The 27,532-nt window shown below is 37.3% G+C and overlaps 1 protein-coding gene across 1 annotated transcript in view; it reads right to left on the bottom strand.

Annotated features, from left to right (window-relative positions):
* Positions 1-4,625: 4,625 nt before the first annotated feature.
* Positions 4,626-27,532, bottom strand: part of ELMOD1 (ELMO/CED-12 domain containing 1) — a 28,705-nt gene continuing 5,798 nt past the window's right edge. Inside the window, exons 2-7 of the mRNA XM_012659178.1 lie at positions 25,288-25,417; positions 19,022-19,155; positions 16,240-16,308; positions 12,756-12,806; positions 11,493-11,626; positions 4,626-4,798 (exon numbers count right to left, since the gene is read on the bottom strand). Of these exons, the coding sequence (XP_012514632.1) occupies positions 4,626-4,798; positions 11,493-11,626; positions 12,756-12,806; positions 16,240-16,308; positions 19,022-19,155; positions 25,288-25,417 (691 nt within the window). The remainder of the gene's footprint in view (positions 4,799-11,492; positions 11,627-12,755; positions 12,807-16,239; positions 16,309-19,021; positions 19,156-25,287; positions 25,418-27,532) is intronic.

Here is a 27,532-nt window from a genome sequence, read left to right as displayed (position 1 = left end):
TGCCAAGGTTGCTTTCATACTTGCCTTAAAAAAAAGAACAACAAGGAGTCGGGTCTCTCTCCACCTGGACTCAGACCCACAGGGTGCCTAGCACAGGACCTAGGCCCTGGCATGCCTTGGGTGACAGGAAGCACTTCTACCCTCTTCTCTTGCTGATCCCTGCTGTAGAAATTTTCCTGGTAAACCCTATTCCAAAACCCATGCCGTGGGATGCCGTGAAATTCATCTGAGCCCTTGTACAGTAGGTGGCAATCACAAAGTAACTTGCATGACAAAGGGAGTTTAACTGTGGTTTTTCCAATTTAATCTCAGCTTTGTCTTCTTTTTGTCATACTTTCCTAGTTGTCATAAACTTTTCTTCTCTGGTCTTTCCTGAAGCACAGCACAGTGCTATAATAAAAAATAGCCAACATTTTGATTTTTGTAACCTCGTCCTGACCCTCTCCTAACCACCTCTGTGGGGTTTCCACGAAGCCTCCCAGGGATGTTAACAGAGGATGAAATTCCTGTTAGTGTGTCTGTGAGTAGCTGTATTCTGGAGGCTGTGTCAGGTCAATGAGGCACAAGAACTTCAATTGTGAAAGGAATGTTTTATTTATGAAGAGCCCACATGTCCAAAGCGCTGTTTCGCTTTCCACAGAAATGCCCTGTAGTTTCCGGCCTGAGCCTGCCACAGCCCAGGCTCTGCAAACCCACCTTGCTGAGGTTTCCTGCGGGAGAGCAGAAGGAGGCAGCAGCATTCCTCCCCCGGGAGAGACAGGGATCAGGAGAAAGAGCTCATGATCCTGTCAGAATTGTTCTTTGTGTGTCAAAGGGAAAAAATTCTGACCCCAAATGCGGGAAGTCCTGAGGCACAGCATGGCAGCATTTGCATTCACTTTTTCTGAGCAAGAAGTATTTATCAACATATCTATTATCACTTGGGGGTAGGGTGTGTGTGTGCACATGTGTATATATGTTTATAATTCACCAGTCCCTGGGACAGTCGAGAAGAATTCCAATGAGGTGGACAGCTTAATGACTAAAGGTCTGGGCTTAAGGCCTTGGGTTCAGGGTCTAGCTATGCCATTTACTTCTCTCTCCTGAGACCCTTGGCAATGTATTCGATTCTCTAAGCCTATTTGTCTAGAAAAATAAGCAAGCAAACAAACAAAAACCCATTCGACTTTGAGCGTTATTAAGGAGATGAAATAATGCAAGGTAAAGACTAGCATAGTCCTGATATATATTAATAGCATAAGAAGTCACTAAATATTAGCTCTTGGAATCTATACCAGAATCTCTTTCAGCTTCTAGGACTTGCTGTTATACTTGGTTGTGCTTTTCTGTCATTTTGTCTCTAGATTAGAGCAGTTACTTCGGTTGAGCTCCCTGAAGAATTAGAGGCATTGATTTGTCACAGTGGCTCAATGACTATAGGCCTAGCCGACACTTTCCTTTTGTTTATTTATTTATTGTTAATTTTTATTTTTTTTAAGAGACAGGGTCTCCCGTCATCACCCAGGCTGGAATGCAGTGGCTCAATCACAGCTCACTTGAACTCCTGGGCTCAAGCGATCCTCCTGCTTCAGCTTCCCAAGTGGCTGGGATTGCAGTCTTGAGACACCACGCCTGGCCACTTTCCTTTTTGTCTATCCCTTGCCTCTTCTCTCCATCATCTCCCATCCCATTTCCCCAACCTCCACCAACTCTGGTCTCCTCCTCACTCCCATTCGATTTGCATCTGGCCCTATAGGTTTATGGATCAAGATAATTTGTGGCCATGAGTTTGACTGCCAGGTTTTATTTTCCCATCACCAATTTAGGCCCAGTCTGTGCAGCTGGCTTCTCAGCTCAAACCAAGCCTGTGTGTGTGTGGCGGGGGGGTCTGTAAGATTTTGGGTGGTATCCTGGATATCAAAATATCTGTGTCCCTATGATGTACTTCTGCCAGAGGTTAGAAAGTGAAGAAATTGGGTTGTATTTGCCTAATTAAGTTGTGGGTGGACAATCCCTATACTTAACGTCTGTCTCTTGGTCCCTCTTGGTCACTTAACTTCTTGGTTTCCTCAACTGTCTCAGTTTGCCTGGTTTGGAAGATATATTGTAAGGTCAACCTGTCTCTTGGGATTGGTATATATTTAAGCCTCTTTTCAAATATAGAAAAGATGGTGGGGTCTCAGGCAAAATTTTTTTCAGTATAAACTTTTTTCAATAATAAGAACTGTGAGAAGGAAAGTCAGATTGAAATCTCCAGTTTCAGAAATGGTGCTTCAAAGGGTTTTCTTTCTGTAGTGCAAACTGGAATGTATTTGTATCATAGCAAGTAGTGTTTTGGAAACCTTGGAAGAAGCTTGCTACACAATTTACATTTTATGTGGTCGACCCTTGTTCAATGGAATAAGTATAAGCAAGCTAAAAATACTCCAAGGAAACACATACACACACACATACGCACGCACATCACACGTTTTTGATGCTGTTGAAACCCTCTCCTCTTCTTTTTCTCACCTTACTTTGTGTTGCTGGGCAGCATGCATCTTCTACAAAGTGGTGTGAATGAGAAATCTAATAATACTCAGAACTAGAAGGAGCTGTCAGAGCTTGTTCATCCTAAAATTGTGCAGCCATGTTAACATACAACAGAAAGGAAGCATTCAAGGAGCTGGGGCGGGGGACTTTTAGCTTTGTTAACATCAACCATCTCTACCCGCACAGAAGAGACGTGAGCTGGTGTAAGTGCCACATGCTATCAAGTCATGTCAGTGACATGGGACCACAGCAGATAGAAAGAGACAATGAACACATGTGGCTGGCAAAGGCTGTACTGCATATGAAATCATGCCTTCATTACAGCAGCAACGGTGGAAATTCAGGGCTCCCAAGACGGGCCATTTACTAGGTTCACAAGTTGTCACTTACTCAGGAGGAATATATATTCTTGTCATTATGCATTGTATACATTATGTGTTAACCATACCCCTTCTTTCCCCCATTCTAAGAAAGAGCACAGGGCTGTAATAGAAGCATTGCAAAATGCCACCTGGTACACGGGCAGAAAGGCAAAGGATAGTGCAATCCCCAGAGGGGTTAAACCAGGCAAGGAAACAATGGGCAGCCAGTGTTTCTGCTTTATTGGCTGTCTAGCAGTAGCCAAACCAGCCTTCATAGGAAGTTACGAGACAAAGTTGGATCTTGTTCCTTCATTAAAGCACCATTAGGTCTCAAGATTAAAGAAATCTCTCAGACATAACACATTCTAACCCACACCTGGGAATTCTGAATGGTGGCATGATTTATAGTCAGCTCCGGGTTGCATGCCTTTGACATTCCACCCACTCACGTATTTGCATATTCAGAAGCTATATGAGCACAAAAATATTAAAATGAAATCCACTATATGTTACAGTAGAATGACATGTAATTTATTCATATAACCGACAATTAGGCAGTACTCAAAATTCATTTAAATAAGCAAGTGATTACACAAACATCTAATAATACTAAAATTGATAGTCAGAAGGTATAAAATACCATGGGTATGAAATGCCATGGTAAATACTATTCAACAGACTACAATCATAATTCCAAACTAAATCACGATTTTTAAAATAATTTTTAGCAGTTTTGGAATGATTTGACTTTTCCCCTTCCAAGTAATTTACTTCTTTCAGTGATACAAGACAAGGTCATTATTTTCAAGAAATATTGCAGAGTGACATAGCTTAGGTCACTCTCTTGCCACACGTTTTCTTGCAAATTGTTTTTTAATATTGCTCCTTGACATAGAAAACGAACCAGTCAGCACTTAGTTCCCCAAGCAAAGGTGCTTGGATCAGAACAGTGCCAGGGTGTAACTCTGAGTTCAGCAAGAGGCAGGCAGTGAAAACCTTTTGCAGCTTTTTAAATATGTTTACTTCTTTTCTGAGGCTCCACGCATCATAAACATATTGAGGCATCCAAGCCCGTGAAATTATGGGAATAAGCTAATTTGATATCCAGATGACTATGACACAATTGCAATTGGGGGCGGGGGGAGTTACAATATAATTCTGCAGTGCTTCAAACAAAAACATCTCCTACCTAAGGTGACTTCTCATAAGCCTTGTTACATTTGCATGAAGCGCAGCTATGTTTGCAGGAACAGTTTGGCTTATCATGAGTCTGTCTGTATTATTTTAAAGTCTTATACTTTATCAGAATGAGGTCCAAGCATGAACTTGGCTTGAAAAGCTAGCAGCAGTAGTCATGAAACATATCAATAAATTAAAAGGTTTTCACAGAACAAGATTCAGCTAAACCTCTTACATACAAAATACAGCTAGAGAAATACAATTCTTTAACGCTGAATTATGAGGGGGAGGAAAAAAAATCTAAAAAAATAGAAAACTCTCTCCATACCTGGGTATCAAGGCAAGATGTAACACTGCATAATGCCACAATATGAGCAGTCACTGGATGAAAGATACTCCAGAAATAGTAGTATCTGGGGATCTTGGAATTATGACCAAGAGATGAAAATACTGTACCAAAAGGCATGCATACAATTGCTGTGTGCATTCAGTGTGTGAGCTGTGACCTAAGCAGAGATCTAACAAGACAATGAGGCAGTGTTCCAGGGTATCCATTAAAACCAGCGTGGGTGACTACATGTTGATTAAACCTTCCGAGGCAGCAAAATGTGGGCACAGCGCCATGTCTGGGTTCTGCAGCTGTTTGATGATTCTCTTGCGGAATTTCTCCCGCACACGATTAAATTCCATTATGTCCATGGGATCCTCTTCAATCCAAAACTTATGAAATTCGTGCATCAAATAGCCTGTTAGAGATAATACAATGAAAAGAATGCAGAGGAAAAAAGTCCTCCAACCATATTCAAAATCATCCTGAATGCTGAAGGAGATGTTGGACCAAACAACATCAACCATAGAGCTTAAAGAAGACATCAAAATATAGCAAATACCACTGTTTATTCTTTAAAACCAGTGCAGCAGAATCTGCAAGCTTTTTACAGTTGGTCCTGGAATTATTCTCTTCTCGGTCAGGAAGACAAATCAATTCTGTTATTTCTTGAATATGAATCATATCGGCAACACACTCCGAAAGTCTGACAGTGACTACTTCATCCTTCCTCTCCTAATTAAATTAACATAACAGTCCAATTTTTCAAAATTATTCCACTCAGCCTTTTTTTCCCCTCGATATTCAGTTTAACTAAAGTTTTAAATTACCCTGACAAATCAAACAAACGCATTCTGACAATCTATTATGAGATGATAAAAACTGTGAATCAACTCTGAACAACAAAGACTGGTCATTAAACTACATGAAACTATTAATAAGACTTCCTTGCTTGGAAGCATAATTTCATATTGAAGTACTTTTGTGTCTCAAATACGTTGTCTATGAATGATCTGGATTGGAAGAATTGGGGGTGATAAATGTTAACTATCCGATACAAGAACCTACACATTGTGTTCTGTTCCCCACTGTGCCCCTCCCTCCACCATATTTGTTTCTTTGCTTTTATCCACCACATTTAGAACTGAAATGTGAATTCAATTAACATTTGATATTTGTATGTAATAAACTCATTGCAAGCTCAGGTGTAGCTATATGTTAAAAAGAAAAGTATTTAAGGAAATAATCCTAATTTAAAAAAAAAAGAAAAACAAGCATTATACAAGCTTGTCTTTGTCTTAGTGTTAGAAGGCAGTAGAAAATAGGAGCCAGAAACCCGGTTTGAATCCTTGCCGTCCCACCTCATGTATAAATGGAAAAGGGGAAGGAGTGAGCAGTGGGCACGACTGGGGTGGGGCGGGATGGGAACAAACAACATGGAACAAACATGCTCAATTCTAACAGGTAAAAAAAAAATCAGTAGCTTTTGTTTTCTGGTAACTAGCTTTGTCCAGGAAACTCTCAACATAGTTCCATAAAGCAGCAGTCCCCAACCTTTTTGGCACCAGGGACCGTTTTCACAGAAGACAATTTTTCCACAGACTGGGGATTGGGGGATGGTTTCAGGATGATTCAAGTGCATTACATTTATTGTGCACTTTTTTTCTATTATTGTTACATTGTAATATATAATGAAATAATTATACAACTCACCATAGGTTGGGGTCACCTGCCCTAAAGTGATTTTAAAATATCTTTACTCATGTTTCACTATAATACAAAATTAGAAGTGACCTTCACTGCCCCCAGCATACGCTGCCAGTTGTAGATCACTTCCACAGACTCACCCCTCTGATGACTCATCTCATTATATCGCTAAGTATGCTTGTACATCTTTAAGCATGTGGTTTCTCTATAAACACAGGAGGAGGAGAGGAGAGGGAATTTCTTTATTTTACATTTCTTTTGGGTTGACTGTTCCATTTCTTTTAAGACTAGCCTGTCTTTGGGCCCTCCACACACAATAACTGACATAACTGCTTTTAACACTTCCTACAGGGGCACACATCAACCACTGCCCAACTGGCCTCTGGGTTACACAAGCCAGGGCCCACTACCACTGTCCTGGGGACCTGGCCACACCAGAAGAGCCTCAAATCAGAGGTATCAGCCACCCTACCCTCCATCCCATCTGTCTCTGTTCATCTGATGTTTGGATTCCTCGAGGTGGCCTCCAGGCTTGAACTCTGATGACAACACTGACTGTTCCATGGATGAGAAACTTGATTCTTAAAAGGTTCTTCCGCCCCCTGGGCCAAAATCTGTTGCCCTCTATTTCATAGAACAAATTCAACCCTTCTCCAACTCAAGTATTTGAAGTGTGCTTTATGCCCTCAGCATGCCTCTTTTCCAGGTTAAGCATCTCTTTTTCTTCTTACCATTCCTCACATGCCATGATTTGGAGTCTGCTTGTCATCTGGTTGTTCTAATGCACATCAACTGAAACATGTTTCCTCTGATCTCAGTGTTTTATTCAACAAAAAGAATTCAACCATCTGTCCATTTCAGTGACTGGGAAAACTCCTAAAATACCCCAGGAATGGTCTGGGGCACTTGTAAAAAATACAGATCCTTCCAGATTTAACCAGACTTGGAAATCAGTAAGATGAATCTCATGTCACTAAAGTTGAGAACCTCTGGACTAGAATACATTCTCTTTTTTAGTAAATTCCCTTAGCTTCCTTCTAAATATTACAATTTTATGGTTCTCAAAGAAATCTATGATAATTTATAATTTTCTTCTTACTATATAAAATACACACATAATTTTCCTGACTGCTCTCTAAGCTCAAATAAACACACCTGAGCTATTTTGTATGTAAAGTCAGGTTTCCAACAGTATAAATTAAAATCATTCATGATGTATCTCAGTAGTAGTTCATGAGTGACAGCATCTTTACTCTTACTGACAATGATAAGCAGCCACTATGAAAAAAATCACCACTTAATGAAGAATTCACTTTTCTACATGTACATAAAAACGTTCACTTTTCTATAATGGGTAGGTGTATTGGCAACTCACTGTAAGGGTGCTGTATTGTGACAAAGAGTTATAGAGGAATGCAGATCCATTTGATTTCCCCATGTTTCTACCTTACGTGCAATTATGGAAAAACATCTTGAAAGGTTTGAAGGGCTAGGGTAAAGATAGAGGTGGGGGTGGCTCATAATCTCAGGATCCTTCCTCTAAAGCTTGCAGACTGATTCCCTGGGACTCTCTTTCTCTAGCCCATCAGGAAAATAATTAGAGACTATATAACACGATCTTAATCAAAATGCAGAAATGGTGGCCTGGCTCCCAAGGTAGATATTATAATATAATCATAAAACTCCATTCATTTATATAAATTACAAAGTCTTCAAAAATTCATTTGGTCAGTTGGTCACTGACCCATCTGCCAATTAACAAATATGTAACAGACACAGTAGTAGGTACTGAGGATGAGGAAAAGGTAGAGTTCCCAGGCTACTTGATTCTCAGTCTCTTGGAGAGAGGCAGACGGGTATATGATTTCAGCTGATGATTTGTTAGCTAAGAAAGCTAACAAAGTGGCATGGAAAGGAGAGGGAGAAAACAGAGGCCAGGCTATTGCTTACAGTATCTCATTTAATTCTTATAACAGCTTTGTGGAGTAAGTGATACAGATGTTCTATTTCCATTTTGCAGACAAGGACATGGGACTTAGACAAGATACTTGAATGGCATACAATTACAGTTGCAGCTGGAAAATGGAAGCCAGGCCCTAAAATCAGCTGACTTTCTACCACTGTAACAGGCTGCCTTTTCCAGTACATTCTGTTCCTCTAGTTCTTATTCCTACTGAATATTTCCTTTATTTGGAGGTCAGAGAAAAAATAATTCCTTTTCCTCTTCTAGCCACTGTACTTTCCTTCTGCTCGTTATACCTAGTCCACTTCAGTGGGACTGTGTGTTGTTCAGCGGAGCTTTAGATTGAATGCAATTTTTTTAACATACTGCCTTGGCAGTATTCAGTGGTCACTGAATAATACTGTGAAGTCAGAAGGATGGAGCTATTATATTCTTATATTCTTCAACCTAGATGAAATACTTGTTTTGAATACTAATTTGGATTTCCAACTCAAGCCTGCAGCATATTTGTTGCTGCTTGAATGTATCTCGGTTTTGCTTCACTGCATTTGGTTAGTAGAGAGCAGAGACATGTGCAAGGACATAGGTAATTGCAAGAATATTACAGAGGACACGTGCAGAATTGATCACGTCCGATGGAGGAACAATGAATCTAGGGCACCGTTTGCTTCCACTAGAGAGCGCTGAGTCCCTCTGCCTACCCCTCCTTCCCCCATCCCAGTCCATAGGGGGATTGTTGCTGCTTCCAAAACCTGGTGAGGGCATTGGGAAATAAGTAATCTGCTTGTTCATCTGGGTTAGGATTCTCTTGGAAGCATATCAATCCAGGCCAAGGCTAAAGTTTTCCAGAGAGTCTAGACTCCCCTTCCCCCTGCAAAGAATATCGTCCAATATTTCAGCTTCCCATCCATCCATCCATCCCTGCCTCCCTCCAACAAATAGTTACTGAGCACCTGCTCTCTACCAGGCTCTGTGCTGAGGATACTACAGTGAACAAAACAAATGTTCCTACCCTTAAATACCAATTCCTTATGATTCTAACTCTGTTTCTTTCCTGGGCGATCTCCCCCACCACGTGGCTCTGATATTCTCTTTGGTGCTGATGAATCCCAAATCTGCAGCACAAGCCCTTCTAACTCTTAGAGCCCCAGAGCCTCACATTAGAATGCCCACTCTGCAGCTCCATATGGATTTCCCAAGAAGAACTTACCCTCAATATGCCCAAAGCTAAACTCATCCTATTCCACCCGAAACCGCTTCCCCGATTTCCCTAAGAGCATGGTAAATACAGAATAGAGTAAGTATAAGGGGCTAGGGAAACACAGCAAGAGGTTTTATTTATCTACATGTTTATGCTTTTGAGATGGTTTGCAAAGCTCTTCTGGATCTGCCTCCAGCCCCCGCTCTTACATTTCTAAGATCATCTCTTGTCACTCTCCTTTCAAATCCTACAGTCTATTCCTTCAATCCACATATTCTTTTGCTTGATGGCCTTTGCTGGACCACTCAGCCACCATTGCTTTATTTTCTGCCACTCATCCTTCAGGTCCCGTCAAAAGTGGCATTTGCTTTGGGGAGCTTTCCCTGACTCCCAGACTGAGCGAGCTGTGCCAGCTGTAGGCCTTTTCGATTTTTAAAAACAATATCTTTACTTCCTCAATCACAAAATTCTTCCTACTACATTTCAATTATTTGTTTAGGTGCCTGTCTTCCTTGGGCCAGAATCCAATCTGTAGTAAAATCTCAATAATATTGTTGGAGATGGTCAAAATTGTTACAGGAGTGAGTATGATCATTCAATTGTTGAAGTAGGAGCTGCAATTAATGTATTTAAGGGACTTACATTTTCCATTAACAAGTATAAAGTATATGTGTTTTAAAATTTCCTTCTCATTTTTACCTAAGTTATATATACATGCAGTTCAAATAGTTTAATAAGTCTTGCTAGAAAAACAAAAAACCAAACCACACCAAACCAAACCAAACAAAAAATAGCAGTATATCCTGCCCTAATTCCTGGTTCCCTAAAGCAACATTTCAACACTTTCAGCTGATTATTTTGATTTATAACTCTAAATAACATGCTTTCCATTGCTTGATTTTTGTTTTACTTCCATTTATAAATCTTTATTGAAGATTTAGCTTCCTTTCACCCACCCCAGCCACATGGTCACTTACTTTCTCACACTTTTCTTTACCTAGTATTAATAACAGCCTTCATTGTTTATTTGCTCAGTTTTCTACTTAATTTAACCCTAAACTATCCCCTAAGTATGCCAATGTCCTCTCAATGTGTTCAAACATGGCAGATATTCTATCAATTTCATTTTCTTCAAAGAGTCTCTCCCAGAGCCTTCTGACTTTCTAAAATCTAGATTTATTATTTCCAGCCTATTGAATAGATATCATCTTGAAGAGATGATCCTGAAGATTCCCTTCACTATTCTCCTGGAATAGATTTCCTGTTTTCTGGATCCCATTTATCCCTTTAGAATTACTCTCTTATTTTGTGGAAACATACCCTTCAGGAGCTTTCTGATAAATGTACAGGGAAGTAAAAGGTTTAAGACTTTGCATCTGAAAAAATGTCTTTATTCTATTCCCAAAATTAATTGGTAAGTTAGAATTCTAAACTAGAAATCATATTCTCTTAGTTTAAAAAATATTCTCTTAATTTTTGAAGACATTATTCCACTGTCTTCCAGAAAACAATGTTGCTATTGAGAAGTCCAATGTCATCTTCATTCCCAAATCCTTATGTGACAGCTTTGGAAATTTTCAGGATCATCTCTTTCCAGTGTCATAAAATTTCATAATGATATTGATGTTGGGGTGGGTCTATATTAATCTATTATTTTGGTGCCCGACTACTTTAAATATAAAAACTCATCCTTCAGTTCTGAAAATTTTTCTTGATTTATTTCTTTGATTCCCTCTCCTTAGTTTTCACTGTTCTTTTTCTGGCACTTCTATTTTTTAGACATAAGACTTTCTAGAAGGGTCCTTTAATTTTTCAACCTTTTTATTTTCTATTTTTCTTCTAAGCCTTTTTGTTCTACTTTCTGGGAGAGTTTTTCAACTTTATCTTCCAATCCCTTCTTGGAGATTTCATTTCTGCTAAAACATAGATCTGGGAGTCGACTCAGGCTGTCTTCAGAACCTGCACTCTTGAGAGCTATGCATGAGAACAGAGGAAGAAAAACACCCATGATGTCAGACCTGATGTTGATACATTGGATATTATGCATGAGCCAGGAAAGAGAAAAATCCACCATGCCTGAAAATATAAATGTAGGTTTTTGAATAAGAAAACAAAATTAAAACCAAAGGAGGACATTCAAGGCCCCCAAAGCAGCCAAATCAAAAAGTTCTCACAGCTTCGAGCCTTGTGTGGAGTGTTCTATAGAAACTGGTATCGATAATTAAACAATAGGACACTTACAGAATGTTTGTTGGAAGTGAGACAACGTTGGAGCTTCTGGGGCAATGTTGTAGAAATGGGTTTTTAGAGCTCCGCTAACCAGTAGATTATATGCCAGGTCGGTAATATTGATGCCCACGATTGCAAATGAGTACCTGTAAGGTGTAAACCATAAAACCAACCATGTGTCACATGTGGGAAATAAGCATTTAAAAAAATGCTAATCTGATTTTTAAATTACTATTAAATTATCAGAGTGGCAGGTTGTTGGTCTTCCCTGTCTCTACCCTATCAAAATCTTGACTTTTGTCATTTACTAGAAAATTTCAATGATGTGTTATAAAGAGAATTGAAAGTTCATATGCTTTGACTTGGTAATTCCATTTCCAAACATATGATAGAAAAAAATCCAAAGTGGACCAAGTTTTGTAGACAAGGATATTCATCACTGCATTATTTATAATGGCAATAACATAGAAACTATACAAATATCCTAAAAAAGATGACTAATGAAATAAATTGGGCTAATCTCATATAACATATTATAACTGATTAAAACTATATTTTTAAAGAGTAAGCAGGATAGAAAACATTATGGATAGAACAAGCTGAGTTTTATTAAATATACACAGATGTGCATGGAAAAAAGGCCAGCATAAATGATACAAAATATGAATATGAGTATGCTAGAGTAATAAGATTGAGTAATTTTTTGGATTACTTTCCCATATTTTCTAAATTCTCTATAATAAATTATTACTTTTAAGATGAGAAAAAATTTAAATAAGTATCTTAATACAGTGTATATTTTTTAGGTCCTTTTCTACATGTCTACTAAAAATGAAAGAAAACTGAGTTCTTAAATTCTCTTTGCTAATATAAATCCAGCACAGAAAAAAAATTTTCTGTTCACAAATATTTTTGGATGAAATGGGGTATTGTAAAAAAAAATTCTATAGTAAATTTTTATCCAGTAGCCCAATACTTGATAGAAATCCTTAAAAGGAAACTACCAAATACAATTCTAAATGATTTCTGAAAATCATTTCCATACAATTATAACTTTCTACCCTGTCAGCTGGTCGTGGGCAAAGTAATATCACATAATCGAACAGATAAATCCAAAAACATATAAAAGAATACTTTTAAAAATTCAACTGGATTATATAGTCCCATCAGGACAAGTGGAATTTCATCCTTTTTGTCCTTCACAGTGCTCTTAGGACATTTTTGCTCTGGTCTGGGTCAGATTGACAATCTTTACATATGAGATCCCATACTCACCCAATTGCTTTATCCATCCTTTTCTTTTCCCATTCTGCTTTGCTGAATTTGCTGAATAGATGAATGAATGAATAAGTAAATAAATAAGATTTAATCTCTAATTGGTACTTTTCTCGTTTAATGCTTATGTTAAAACTGTTAACTATATGCAAAGACGTCTGTAACTCAGTTATCCAACACTAATCAACTTAAATGCTATTGACTTTAAAAGCCACAATATAATTTATATGGAGCTCAGAAATGGAATTATTTAAGGCCATGCTATTTACCCACTATTCACCTTTGTACAGCTGTGGAAGACAGCCCTAAAGGCCAAACATTAAGATACTCTTTTACGCTACCATGAATTATCAAACATGTCCTCCATGAAACCTTACCTGGCATCTCTCTCTCCTCTAACTAAATGTTATCTCACCATCTCGTGAGTCCCCACTGCATTTTGTTTGATTTTATCTCATAGCATTTATCCTACTCAGCCTTTTTTGTGATATCTGGTACACAGCAGATGCCAAATAAATAATGGAGTCAGTAAAAGAAAGAAAAGAAAGGAAGCAAGGGGGGAGGAACAGAAGGAAAGAGGGAAGTACAGAAGGAAAGGAGAGAGGGAGAGAAAGAGGATGGGAGGGTGAGAGGAAGGAAGGGTTTATAGGTTTTAAAAATTATGTTCCAGTAAGTACTATGGTATTTCTTTGGGCTAAGTTGACTCAGCTAAGCCATAGCAGCTACACTTTAATCTGTTTTATAATTTGAGCTTCTGAATAAGAATGAAGAAAATGTTCTATCATGGGAGCATTCTGGAAATACTGCCTCACATCCTATTTGGTGTACTCGCGCATCTGCCCCATTCCCCTCCATACTGCCAATATCTTGCAGGCAGGAACCATGTTCCACTCTTCTTTGTGTCTGATATAACTTTCATTCAGTGTTTTAACCCTAAAAACTTGTTGTTAACATTTGAATTAAATACAATTTAAAACTAGAGTTAAAATGCACACTTAGTTACCACCTAAGTAGGAGAAAGGAGAGTTCTCTAAAATACACAGCAAACGCTACAAAACACGCACATAGTACATACAACACACAACCACAAAAACATCATGCAAAATTGATATTTAGCTATGTGTACTTTCTGCTCTGTAAATGACTGGATATAACTCAAAGTAATTTCTTTTAATTCATGTTAAAATATGCCACTTGTTTTAAAGTGTAACTTCTAGACAAAAACCAAACAGCCAAAGAGCCATCAGGAGATTTTTACCTTAAAAGACTCACAGCCAAACTAAAACGAGTGATGTGTGAAATTTAAGAAATTTTATATATAAGAATATATATGCATCTATTTTCTCTTCAACAAAGCTTTATCAATACATAGTGTCTCTATATTTGTTAAATTAAATCTCTATCTGCATCAGAGATATAAGAAGGGTCAAATGACCTCCACTCATTTGATTACTTCTAAGAGATCCTGGCCCCAACCGATTGGCTCTCTCTCTTCAGGAAGAAATAAACAAACGCAAAAATCAACAGTCAAAATTTCTCCTCTTACACTTGAATCTACTTTTATCCCTCGAGTTACTCTGTGGCTTGAGAGACGGTTATTTCCGAGAGCAGTAATGTATCATGCTTGTTGAAGGACATTACATGAAAGAGCTTTCCTTAGCATGTCTCCTGATTGAACACCTGAAATATTCAGGGCCGTACAGGGCCTACGTTGACATCGTAATTGATCAATATATACTTCTTTCGGACACTGGTGAAGAAGGACTAGAATTTTCAAAACACTCTGATTTGTATCCAGTGACATTTACCATCAATTTGAAGTAATCAATATATGAACTGTATTCAATTTTATTGTAGCCTCAGGGATAAAGCATGGTAATTTTATCTACATAACTATACACACATGCACACACACACACACACACACGAATTCTAATCTCTTCTTAAATGAGAATAGTTGCATAAACCCTCAATCCCTCCTCTCTCTCATGTCTGACACAGGAGATACAACTATAAGGTCTTTCTTTGAGAATGACTCGTAGACAAAATTAATTCCCCTCCAATGGTTAATCAAAAATATTTTAAACTTATTGTCACTTTCCAAGGACCATGGAGGCTTCATGTCTTCTGGCTGACATTCCTTTAGGAAATGCCACCTGACAGCCCACACAGACTACCCAGCCAATTTTAATTAGAGGGAGTTCAGAGTCTCTGTATTACAGAAATATGCAATTCGGAAGATGTAGTTAAAAAAATTAAAATAGCTTGATTTTAACCATGTAATATATCAAGAAAGACATAAGCGATTTTAGTGTTTTTCTTAAAGTAAATAAAAGAAAATGAGATTTTAATCTTATACAAGATTATAAATGTAAATATGACTTAATGAAACTTAAAAAAACTCAAGTCAACCTATTCCTGAATTTTGAGAATATTATGATAACATTTTGAATGCATTTAGCAAATATCAATATACTAACAACTAACCTACCATCATACTGAGGATAAAAAAGTGATATGCAACTATGATTGCAAAATAGTGGAACTCATAAGAATAGTGACTAATACACACCCATACTAACTACTACTTATAATAATCAAACCAGAAATATATTAATAGAAGAACAAATTTGCTCTGGGCAACAAAATTTCCAAATAAAGTACTCCTCTCTGGGGGTAGATGGAATCAGAGCATGCATGGTGAGATGTTCCGCCTTTAGGTGAGTCTTCAAAATGTTTCTCCGGCCAGATTCAATCACGGTTATAGAAAGGCTCTTGGACATTTTCTACCAGACTAGGCTAATCTGGTTTTCACTAAAACACAGCCCAAATATAATTACCTATAATAGATAAAAAGTTGAGAAATGTTTGCTTTTTGAAAATTTTTCATAAATGTATATTTCTTTTAAAAATTCTTACCCATATTTATTCTAAAATAAAAGCAATAAAACACAAAAGCAAAGAAAAAATACCTTATTTCCTCTTTAGTGATATCCCTTTATGTTATCAGTTAAAGAAAAAAATGTAGAAAGGTAAATGAAAATGCAAATAATTTAGAATCTAGAATTTTACTTAAAAAAAAAGCCTCAGCAATTCCAGATTTTCTCAGTTGGTTCCTGACTTCAGGCCTTCCATTCTCCCTCCTATTACCCCACCCTGCCCCCTTGTCTCTGCACTGTTTCTCCCAGACCCTGCCCTTGGCCATGCCCACCTCCTCTATCTTCCTAAACACTAGTGACATTTTCAGTCCCTTTAAATACATAGCACACATGAACGGTGCCACTCTGCATCCTAAATCCTACTGTAAGTACCTGAAGTTTTAACCCTCCTCTTCAGCATCTGTCACAAGGGCTTGTCTAAAAGAGATTTAAATCTCACTTTTGGTGAGTCGACTTTCTGGAGAATCTCAACAGATCTATCAGAAGATTAAGTTAATTTTACCTATTCTGTAAAGCCTAATCTATCTTTTATTTTCAACCATTACCTGCATTTTGGATGAAGAGAGTCAGAGAGGACCTGCTGAGCTGCTGTAGCATCCCTTTCCGCAAAATACCTGCAGTCGGAGGGAAAGAAAATCATACCTGCTGAATATATTCATTTTAACCCAATTTGAGGCCACTTTAGATTCAGAGATGGATACCAGCAGAAGATTATCACTTGTTCCAGCTCTTTCAGAGAACTATTTTTCGTAATAGAATTTTCCAAATATAACAACATGGTAGGGTAGTTGTGAAAGTCACATAGATTGAGAAATATATCCAGTAGATTTGAAAAGTAATTATAAGCTTTACCATTCCCCAGAGAGCCAAGGACTTTATCATTAAGAAGAGTTACAGGTGAGCGGGAAGGGGAGCTCAGCATTGAGGGCCCTCGGCAGGCAGGAGCCTGGATGACCTGATGTGGTGGGGCCATGGCAGCCAAAGGGCAAAGAGGGGAGAGACTGAGGAGATGAGAGAGGATGTTTTCCAAATCCATTCTTCTTGGAGAATATTCACTGGGTATTTGAACTCTGGATGAATGAAAATATCTAATGGAACTTAGATATGTTAAAAAACATTCTATTCTGGGGGAAAGAGGTAGTGAAATTTTCTAGTAATTACAAAAAGCTGCATACCCTCAAAAATAATTCATAAAAAGTGCTTCATAGACACGATTATAAAACTATAGCATATATTATTTAATTTGATGTGTACATATTTCCTGCAAAAGTCTAAAGGGTAAAACAAGCTCTTGAATTTCCTCTCAGAAAATGTCAAACCAAAGTCAGCAATTTTAATGCTCATGTCCACAATGGTTAATGAAACTGAGTCTCTTTTCATACTTTTGTTGGTCATCTGGGTTTCTTCTTTTATGTCTCCTCTGTTCATATTTCTTGGTTAAGTATATCTAAAAATGTCCTCAAATAAAGACAAATGACCTTATAGAGAACAACATACTGAATGTAGATCCTTTATCATTTATGTGACTGTCAGTCTTGTCTCGTTTCACTTTGTTTATGGTGGCTTATCTTACACAAGTTTTCAGTTTTAATGTGAGAAATTTATTGATTCTTCTGTTTCAGTTGACGCTTTTTCTGTTTGTATCTTTAAGAGATCCCTTCTTACTCTGATATCTTAAAGATTTTCTTCTAAAAGTTGGAAAGTTTTTGACTTTCAACTTGTGAACTGAGATGAAGGAGAGATTTAATTTTTTTTTTTCTAAATGGGAGGCCAATTTTCCCAGTTCCAGTTATTTAAAACAGTGGCATTTACCCACTTATTTTAACACCATCTTTGTCATTAAGATTCACTTTCTATTCATTCACATTACAAGATAATGTAGCACTTAAAACATTCTGTTAAAGAATGGGTAACGATTAAACTTCTTACATTTAAAATAAAGGGAAGATGGGGGTGGGGAATTGGGTGTCACCAAAAATAACTGAGTAACCTTCACTAATAGGGTAGTGTCAAAGGACATAGCTGGGCGGGATTCCTTTTGGCTCAAAAAATAATGACTATAAATGGCTGAATTTAAGCATGAAAAAAATAATGAGCACAATTAGTTGAATCACAATAAACATATAAAATACAGGAGTTGAACAGTATTTAAAAATAGATAAAGCAAAAAATATTTTTTGATCACTAACGAGGGAACTAGGGCACCAACTCCTTACTCTGCAAATTGGCAAACAAATAGAAAAATTGAGCATTTGTCTTGCCCGCATTTTAGAGAAACAAATAACTACAGTTGATAAAGGAAACTTAGTCTTTACAGAATTCCAGCCAACAATTATGGGAAGAATAACAGAGTTAGAAAAGCACTTTTTGAACAATTAATTGGTTCAGTAAAGATCATGGAAGGAGGAAAGCCTGATGGGGGACTTTACAATGGAGCCATCAGGCTGTGGTCCGTCTGATCCATCTTAGCACAGAGCCCAGAGTGGTAGGACACGGTAGACCTCCCGCTGTGATGTCACCCTGAATTCTTTCGAGCCTTTCTGAATACCTCCAATTTTTCAGGAAATACAGGGAATGGGTACAAGTGCAAACAGATAAATCCAGACCATGGGACATTTTACAGGACAACTGACCTGGAATTGTCTACAAGTTAATGACACCAGGTGGCGGGGGACAGAGGGGTAGAGACTGCTCTAATTACAAAAGACCTGAAGGCCATATTATCTAAGTGTAATATGTAGATCTTATATGGAACAGCATTAGAACAAAACAGCTGTAAAAAGACATTTTTGAGAGAACTGGGAAATTTGAATATGGGCTGGATGTAGATGGCACCAAGAAATCACTGTTAATTTTGTTAGGTGTAAAAATGGCATTGTGACTAATGTAGATAATGTTGATTTTTTTGGAACTATGTATTGAAATATGAGGGGTGACATGAAAGTGTAGGATTTTAATCAACACTCTTCTGCCAAAAAAATAATGTTGCAAGAATTTCAAAACCTTGACAATTACTGAATCTGGGAGATCAATATAAGAAGGTTCTTTACAATCTTCCCTCTGTTTTTGTATATGTTTGAAATTTTTCATAATAAAAATTTTTAAAAAATAGATTTGAGATTTACTTTAAGAATCTGTGAAGTCTGCTGAAATAGAAGGAAAGTGGTAGAAGCTTTTAAAATTTTATGAACCTGAGTTACCTCTAAGGGGACTTGAATGCTTTCTTGGCATCTTCTGGGAAGTGGCTTTTGAAACTAATAACTCAACTTTGTCATTTCAATATGAGGAACATCATGTTAACACTCAACTATGCTTCATTTTACTTACTGCAAATTGTACAGTCCCAGTAGTCCCATTCCTCGAAAGTCTGTTTTAGGATCATCACCTTGGAAACCAATTTCACACCACTGCTTAGAAATCCGAGATTCCAGTGGAGTATCTGGCTTCAAGAATTTCCATAACTAGAGACAAAAAAGAGAATTACCTTATTGATATACACATACAAATACTATTTCCTGTTGGTTCAGATTTTGTAAACTACATTATTAGGAGGAGCTTTGCAAAGCTGAATATATGCAAATACATTACAATTAAAGATGTGATCATCTTTCAGTTATCTCTGACAGCATTTTTCAAACTATGGTCTGAAGACTGCTTGGAGGTACCCAAGACCTTTTCAGATGGTCTGAGAGGGGAAAAAAAGCCAAAAACCAAAAACCTATTTCATAATAAAGTAAGAGGTTATTTGCCTTTTCACTCTCATCTTCTCATGAGTGCAAGGTGGAATTTTCCGGAGGCTGTGTGACATGTCATGGTGTCACTGCTTTGAAAGCAATGGAAGGTATACTTAATATTTTAGTGTTTTAAATCTTTCTGTTTTAATTTTTAATTGGAAATTAGACAGATAGATAGATGGATAGAAAGATAATCTCCCACAAAGAAGCTCTTTGGTACTTTCAAAAATATTTGAGAGTATAGAAGGAAGGGGAGAACAAGAAAAATTTTGAGGCCACCCATTATTCAAATCCTCAAAAAATGCTTTTCTAATGTTTTATCAAAACTTCTAGCATCATTGTTAACAAAAAGAAAAGTGGACTGACTTGAGTTCCATTTCTTAGCTCTTGTCTGTGACAGGAGTGAGAGAAACATCATCATGTAGGTGGAGAAAGAAATGTCAATAATGTTCAGGAATGAACCTCAAAATATATTATCACCTTTAAGAGTTACCTAAAAGAATTTCAGTTAAAATCAATTATATATTAATGGACAAATGTAAACTTTATGCTCTTGATTGCTTAATAAACTAGTTCTATTCTTCTAAGTTTTCTGTAGAAAGATTCAGCACAGAGAGAGAGATTGAGACCCACAGGTGTATAAATATGTAAAGCTCAAACTTAGTTCTGACAGAGATGGGCATGAGAGCAAATTTACTTTTAGACTATTAATATTGGACATTATATCTTCTTTATAGACAGGGTATAAATACAAATATAAAATTTCCTTACTATTGTTAATATTGTTATATGTATTAGTATTTCAGAAATAATGCAATTTCTGAATTGTTTATTCTATATTACACAGATTTTAAAGCTTAAACATTCAAATATCTTGCTTTATATAGAATTGTCACGTATCTGACATAGTATAAAACATAATGTTCAACGACAGAAAATACTAACAAATAAAAAGCTATAACTCATTTCACTAATGTTATTTTAGACACTAATCTAAAATTACTTCTTATTCACAATATACAATATTTTATGTTAGTGCCACTATAGGTAAATTCAATTTACCTAAAGAGAGAGAGAGAGAAAATCTTCACAGGAAAGAAAGTAAATCTATCATGCTTGAAAGCAAATACCAAACATGGACCTACAAGATCTCTTTTTATGTAATCCATATAAGAATGTGCCAGGGCTCTGCATTGATCAAAACAGAAAATGCCTGCGTTCATTAGAAGAGACGAGGTTATGAGAGACCAAGTAATCACTATCAAGAAAAGGTCTCTTTTAAAAAATCCTCTAGGAACTGACTTGGTTATTGCCACAATGGAGGGAAAGAAAGGAAACAAAATGTAAAGCTTATCATGTTCATTTGAATAATAATTTGGAGTAATCTCAGGGCCCTGAACAATTAAAAATCGTCTGGTTTCATCAAGTGAATAGAGCAAAATGGCAAAAGCAGGCATTTCATTGTAGGTTCTGAACCTTAACCATTAGGTGAATGCTTACTTTGGGAGAGTAAAAAGTTCGAATAATAAAGTACTTTGAAAGAAATTTCATTTTAAAAATTTCACGGATCCTAACAGACTAGACTAAATGGCTAAAAAGTGTTCTCGATTAAGTTGTTAATCCTCTTTTGGAAGATGAAAGCCCATTACATTAAAATACTTTTATGAAGTACAATTATGTGTATATTTCCTGTAAAAAATAAAAAAACACCTTGAGCTATTTTGATTCTTTTCTGATAGGCTCTTCCTTGAAAAAATAAGGCAGGGTGTTCCTGAAGGGTGAGGTCATTTCTTGCAATAGGAAGCTAACTCTAAGTCTGAGCTAAGGTGTGGGCCTCTGATGGGGGCTCTGAGGAATCCAGTCACCTAAGACTGTGCTACTGGGAGAAGTTACTACAAAGCCACCTGCCAAGTGCAGGAGACCAGGGGCTAGGAAGAGTGATTCTTGTGGTGGCGGACAAGCTTCAGATGTGGAGGCTACACTCCGAGTCAGACTAGCATCCCTCATGGTCTGTTCTTTCTCCTGAACTTTCTTCTCTTAGAACTGAGCCTTTATGCATGTTTATTTGAATAACCTCCATCTCGTCTTAGGTCTGCTGCAGGACAGAAAGGGCAAAGCCATTCATCCACTCTCAAGCCAGAGAGGTCGAGGAAAAGCAGCTTCTTCCCAAGGAAACCAAAACACTATCTCTTCCCATAAGGAGAGGGCCTTTTAATTCTGACTTATGTTTTCTATTAAGTACATGAATACACTTAAAATTTTGCCTTCATTATTAATTTGGTCAAAATACTTTAATGGAAATGTCTGTTTGGAATAACTCACATGGACAGTGCAATATGAATATAGTAATATTATTCAATTTCATTCCAGCCTATTTCAAATAATCATAAGATCCAGATTTGTTTTATAATTTAGGACTCCAAGTAGTAACACTGATAATGCTCTCCTACACTTATAGAGCAAAGCACTTAAACAATGTGGCAATGCTGTACATTAACTGAGCTTATAAACCAGGGGTCAGCAAACTTTGTAAAGGACCAGCTAATAAATACTTAGGCCTTGCGAGCCATATGGTCTCTGTTGTAACTGCTTAACTTTGCTTTTGTAGTAGGATAGCAGTCATCGACTATACATAAATGAATGTGTGTGCCCGTGTTACAATCAAATATTACTTATAAAAAAGTGAGTGGCAGGTCAAATTTGGCTCACAGGCCTTAGCTTGCTGACTCCTGCTCTAAACAATTTTGTGAAATAGGTAACTTCATTTACAGAGTATTATTACCCATTTTAAAGAAAAAGTCTAAGCTCAAGCAGTTAAACATAAACCACGGGTCAGCCCTGGAAATATACATGGGAGCAAGACATAGTTTCTCTCTCAAGACATAGTGTAATGTAGTGGTTAAGAGTCCTTTCTGGCAGGGAACACTAGCTCATGCCTGTAATCCTAGCACTGTGGGAGGCTGAGGCAGGAGGATCACTTGAGGTCAGGAATTTGATAGCAGCCTGAGCAAGAGCAAGATTTCATCTCTACTAAAAATAGAAAAATTAGCTGGGTGTGGTGGTACATGCCTACAGTCCTAGCTACTCAGGTGGCTGAAGTAGGAGGATTGCTTGAGCCCAGGAGTTGGAGGCTGCAGTGAGCTATGATGATGCCACTGCACTCTAGCCTGGGCAACAAAGCAAGACCCTATCTCAAAAAAAGAAGAGGGGGGAAATAATACCAGTATATCATCACAAGGGTATGTATGGTGACAATTAAATGAAATAATGCTGTACAACACTTACTGTAATGATTGGCACATAATAAACAATGAGTGTTTTATTATTACTGATTTTATTATTATCATACGTGCAATTTGAATCAACTGAAGAGGTGAATAAAGACCCCACTCTTAAGTTTGCTTGAGGAGGCTAAAGGAGATTTCAAAATTCAGTGAGTAAGGATTTAAAAAATGAGCCGGCTTCTGCTGTGAGAATAATGGGTAACAGAGGGAACAGCATGAGCAGATTTCTGGGCATGTGGATGGCATGGCCTATTCTGGGTCACAGTGAATGGCAGAGTGTGACAGAACTGTGTTGTATGTAATGGGGATATAGGAGATGCAGCTTCAAGAAATACATTGGAAAGGCTCCAAAATGCCATGTTAAAGTGCATAGGCTTTCTACTGCAGTACGTAGGGAGCCTGAAGTTTTTTTTTTTGAAGTTTTCAATCTAGGGAATAACATGACTAGATCTGTGTTTTAGAAAAATCCCTCCAGCAGTATTTTAGAAGATGGAAGGGAAAAATCTGATGGTTAGTGGCAGAATTAAAGGGCTGTCACAGCCCAAGTTGGAGGTGTGGTTAGAATAAGGCAGTGGGCATGGAAAACTTTTGAGAGATACTCTTAGGACTTAGTGATTTTTGTAGATGCAGAATGTGTCCCAGTTAGATTGCAAGCCACTGGAGGGCAGAAAAGATGCCTTTTCTCAAAGTGCCTAACATAGTAGTGGACAGTCCTGGCTTTATAATTTACTAGATGTATGAATTAGAGCTTGAGCTAAAATATATGTAGTTTTCTTACCTCTAAAATAAAGATAATAATCATTACCCTGCCTACCTCATATAGCTGTGACAATCAAAATGATAAAACATACATAATCAAATCATAACCACAAATAAAAGTCATATCATAAAGTTCTTGACATGTAGCTAATGAACTACATTCATGCATTCCCCTACATTTGTTGAAAACCTGCTATGTGCCATCACACATACAATAGCCAGGCACCTGAATGTCATTGATTCTGATGGCACCTCTGCTATTCTAACGAATTGTTCAGGTTATTGTGATCAGTCTATTAATTATACCACTTCTTTTCTCTTTCTTTCTTTCTTTTTGTTTTTTTTAGAGATAAGGTCTCGCTCTGTTGCTCAGGCTGGAATACAGTGGTATGATCATAACTTACTGCAGCCTCCAACTCTTGAGCTCAAGTGATCTTCCTGGGCTCAAGTGATCCTCCTGCCTCAACCTCCCAAGTAGCTGAGACTATAGGCATGTGAAACCAAATTTTTGTAGAGATGGGGTCTCTCTGTGTTGTCCAAGCTGGTCTCAAACTCCTGGCTTCAAATGATCCTCCTGCTCTCACCTCCCAAGTAGCTGGGATTACAGGTGGGGGCCACTACACTAGGCCTCTTTTTTCTTTCACTCACTTCTTATTTCCCACCATTAGGTCATTTTTTGTTGAACTCACTACCTCCATCAGAAAATGGTCAGGAAAAAAAAAAAAGGCAATAAAAGGAGATGAAACTCAGGCAGTAGGTTAGCTAAAATTAAGCAGGGGAGAAAGGGAAGAAGAAAAACTATTGCCAAGAACGAGGCTTCTTTCATTTTTAATGATTCACATCAGATCCAGCACTAATTAGCAGAGACAAATGAGTCATCCGCTTAAATACTTACATACACAAAAACATATACTCCTTAACACAAAAACACAACAGGATACATTCTTAAAATTATGTCTTCTGTTGATATTTTTTTACTAAAATAAAATTAAGACAGCTAAACAAATTTTTTCTTCCAATTTTGTTACTGTCTTTTTGAATTCCAGGAAAGGGTAAGGAGGGACTCTAATTCTAAAAAGCATCCATTTTCAGAATTGAATTTATAAAACATTTCAGATAAATATGTAGTTCTAAAGGTTGGTCTTCATTTTGTTTTTTGGTCTTAGTTTCTTTGACTCATAATTTAGTGTTTTGAGGAAAAGTTATAGTGATGTTTCATAACACACCATCAGATCCTATAAGATTTTTAAGATTTTGCTTTCACAGCTAGAAGTATTTACAATTTCACATTATTTTTCCAACAGCTCTAATATGCCAAATATAAAGCTTTACCTCCTCTTCTAATACATTCCAAGTTACATGAATAAATAATCAGCATGAAGATCTTGGGTAATTTCCCAAGAGGGCTATTGGTGAAGCAGAAACCAACTTCATCTTCTTTGATGCGGATTAAAAGTCATAAATGAAAATCCCAGGTCACTCTTTGAAAATGCTATTTCTCCTATTGGCTCTCAACACATGTTAAACAATTTAAACTTGAGCCAAACGTGAGAGCCCACAGAGATCACCTCTGATGCTTTCTCGGATTCCAAAAGAAAACTGCCTTTAAACTTAACTTCTCACATGAATTTTCTGATGAAAAATTGACCTCGAACATCCCAATCAGCAAGAAAACTCGGCCTTACCAACATGTACGGTGTCTGTGTCTGATTCATCCTTGTCCCCCCAACGTCCAGATTAGTGCCTGGCACATGGCAGGTGCTTGGCGAATGTTAGCTGACTTAAGCGAAGGACTGAAGTATGCTCAAGGACTAACCTTCAGAAGCATTTCTTCGTGTTGGGGATTATCAGAATCGTAGGGCTCTCTGCGCAGTTTTTCCACATCGGCAATAAGGTTTCTGTACCCGACGATTTGCAGAAGGCAAGCCTGAAGAGAGATGCCCAGCCTAAGGTGTTTGAAATGAGAAGAAACACATGTGAGGAGAAACAAAACATGCACTTCTTACATTTGTTCACTTGATGTATGCATGATTGGACTTTCATATTAATATAATAGGAAATTGCTCAAATATGATCTATTTAATAAAGGCCCAATTCTTCTGAAGCCTTACACGGACAGGTAAGTGTACAACCTGGCTAAAATTTGTCTTGAATTCTGGCTTTTTCTTAAGCTAAGTTGCAACAGTGTGGCTTACAAAACAAGATAGCTCTTTATGCGGGTGACTTGAAAGTAAGATGTAGAAAATGAAGGTGATAATGGGTTCTTAGGGATCATTTAGTCCCCCGAGGTGGGTATATCAGAATCACTTTAGAAAGGTGTGTATGAGCGGGTGAGAGAAATAGTCCTCAGGGACTTTGAGGGAAGAAAATTTCCAAAATGAAATGAAATGAAATGAAACAAAATAACAACAACAAAAATACCTCTACTTGGGAGCACCGTTGACAGATGAGGCAGTGTCAAGAGAAACGTCACAACTTTACAAGATTTCCCACTACATTCTGACTACTCTAGTCGTCTGAACACTTTTTCTTATGCTGAAAGAAAATCTGCTTTTCTTATTACCAAGTGGTTCAAATTCTGTCCTCTAAGCAAATTTATTTCCACCTTCCCCCAGCCATGACCACTTATTTTAAGATAGTGATTCTTTCTTCCAGTCTCATCTTTAGGGTTAAAAAAAATTCCCTATTCCTTCAATTCTCTCTCATGGGACATACTTTACAATCTTGCTCAGTCTGCTCTGAATGTACATTATTTGATTAACAATCCCCTTAAAATATATCACTAGAACAGAAAACATTCTGGCAATCATAACACACAGAGGATCATTACTTTCTGTGATCGGAAACTGTTTTCCTTTCCTACAACCTGTAAGGTAAGATAGAATCTTTTTAAGAAGTTGCATAATATTACAAGTATATTAAACAAGTGACTAATCACAAGGTCCTTTTTTCATATAAACTATATATTATTAATAAATCTAAAGGTAGTACTTCATGTTTATTTATTCTGGCTAAATTATTTACAGACATATATTTTTCTATGGTTCAGAAATGATTCAACATTGGGAATTTCATATGATACTGTCCAATATATTCCTGTTCCTAGTTCACTTGCTGACTTTGAACATTTTCATTGTAGTGGTGGTGGTTATAATCACAACAGTGACATGATCTTCTTCTTTTTGAGGGGTAAATGAGATGTACAGAAGTTAAATTTAAAGTTGAGGACAACAGGTCTTAGGATTATATACCTACTCCAAACATAGAGGGCAGTGTCAGACAACCTAGGAACACTAATCTTTAATAAAATTGTGTGTTCAATTAAATAGCCTTTATATTACTTATTATTATATCACCAAAAACTAAGTTAGATATTTAAATTTGGAAAAGGGCACAGTGGCACTGGTCACCCAGGAAATCAATGCGGGACTGAGAAGAGAGTTAATTTCCAGGGAAAGGAGAAAATGGAAGAAATAAAAGAGGCAGGAACAAGGAAAGTCAATTAAATTTTTTTCCATAGTAATTTTTAGTATCCCCATTAGCCTCACTTTAAAAAATGTAATTAAAATAAAATGAGGTTAATAGTGGTAACAGTTTAGTAAGTTATAAAATGTTCCCTCATCCCTAACTTCCTATTTCCATGTTTTGTTAGAAAAGTATTTAACTTTTTTTTATATCAGATTTTGTCAATGTCAGTCTGGGAAAAAAAGGCACTAGATGGAAAGGCACTACTGAGATGGAAAACCAAACAAAATGAAACGAAAAACACTACAGATTGAGTATCCTGTATCTAAAATTCTTGGGACCAGAAGCGTTTTGGACTTTGGAATATTTGCCTATATGTAATGAGATATCCTGGGGATGGGACCCAAGTCTAAATACAAAATTCATTTAAGTTTCATATATTCTTTACACGCATAGCTTGAAGGTAATTTTATACAATGTTTTTAATAATAGATGCAACCCGGCCGGGCGCAGTGGCTCACGCCTGTAATCCTAGCACTCTGGGAGGCTGAGGCAGGTGGATCGCTCAAGGTCAGGAGTTCGAGACCAGCCTGAGC

Source organism: Propithecus coquereli, unplaced genomic scaffold, assembly GCF_000956105.1.
Source record: "Propithecus coquereli isolate 6110/MARCELLA unplaced genomic scaffold, Pcoq_1.0 Scaffold6, whole genome shotgun sequence".
NCBI lineage: Eukaryota > Metazoa > Chordata > Mammalia > Primates > Indriidae > Propithecus > Propithecus coquereli.
Note: the sequence above shows the minus strand (reverse complement) of the source record. Positions and strands in the feature narration are given on the sequence as shown.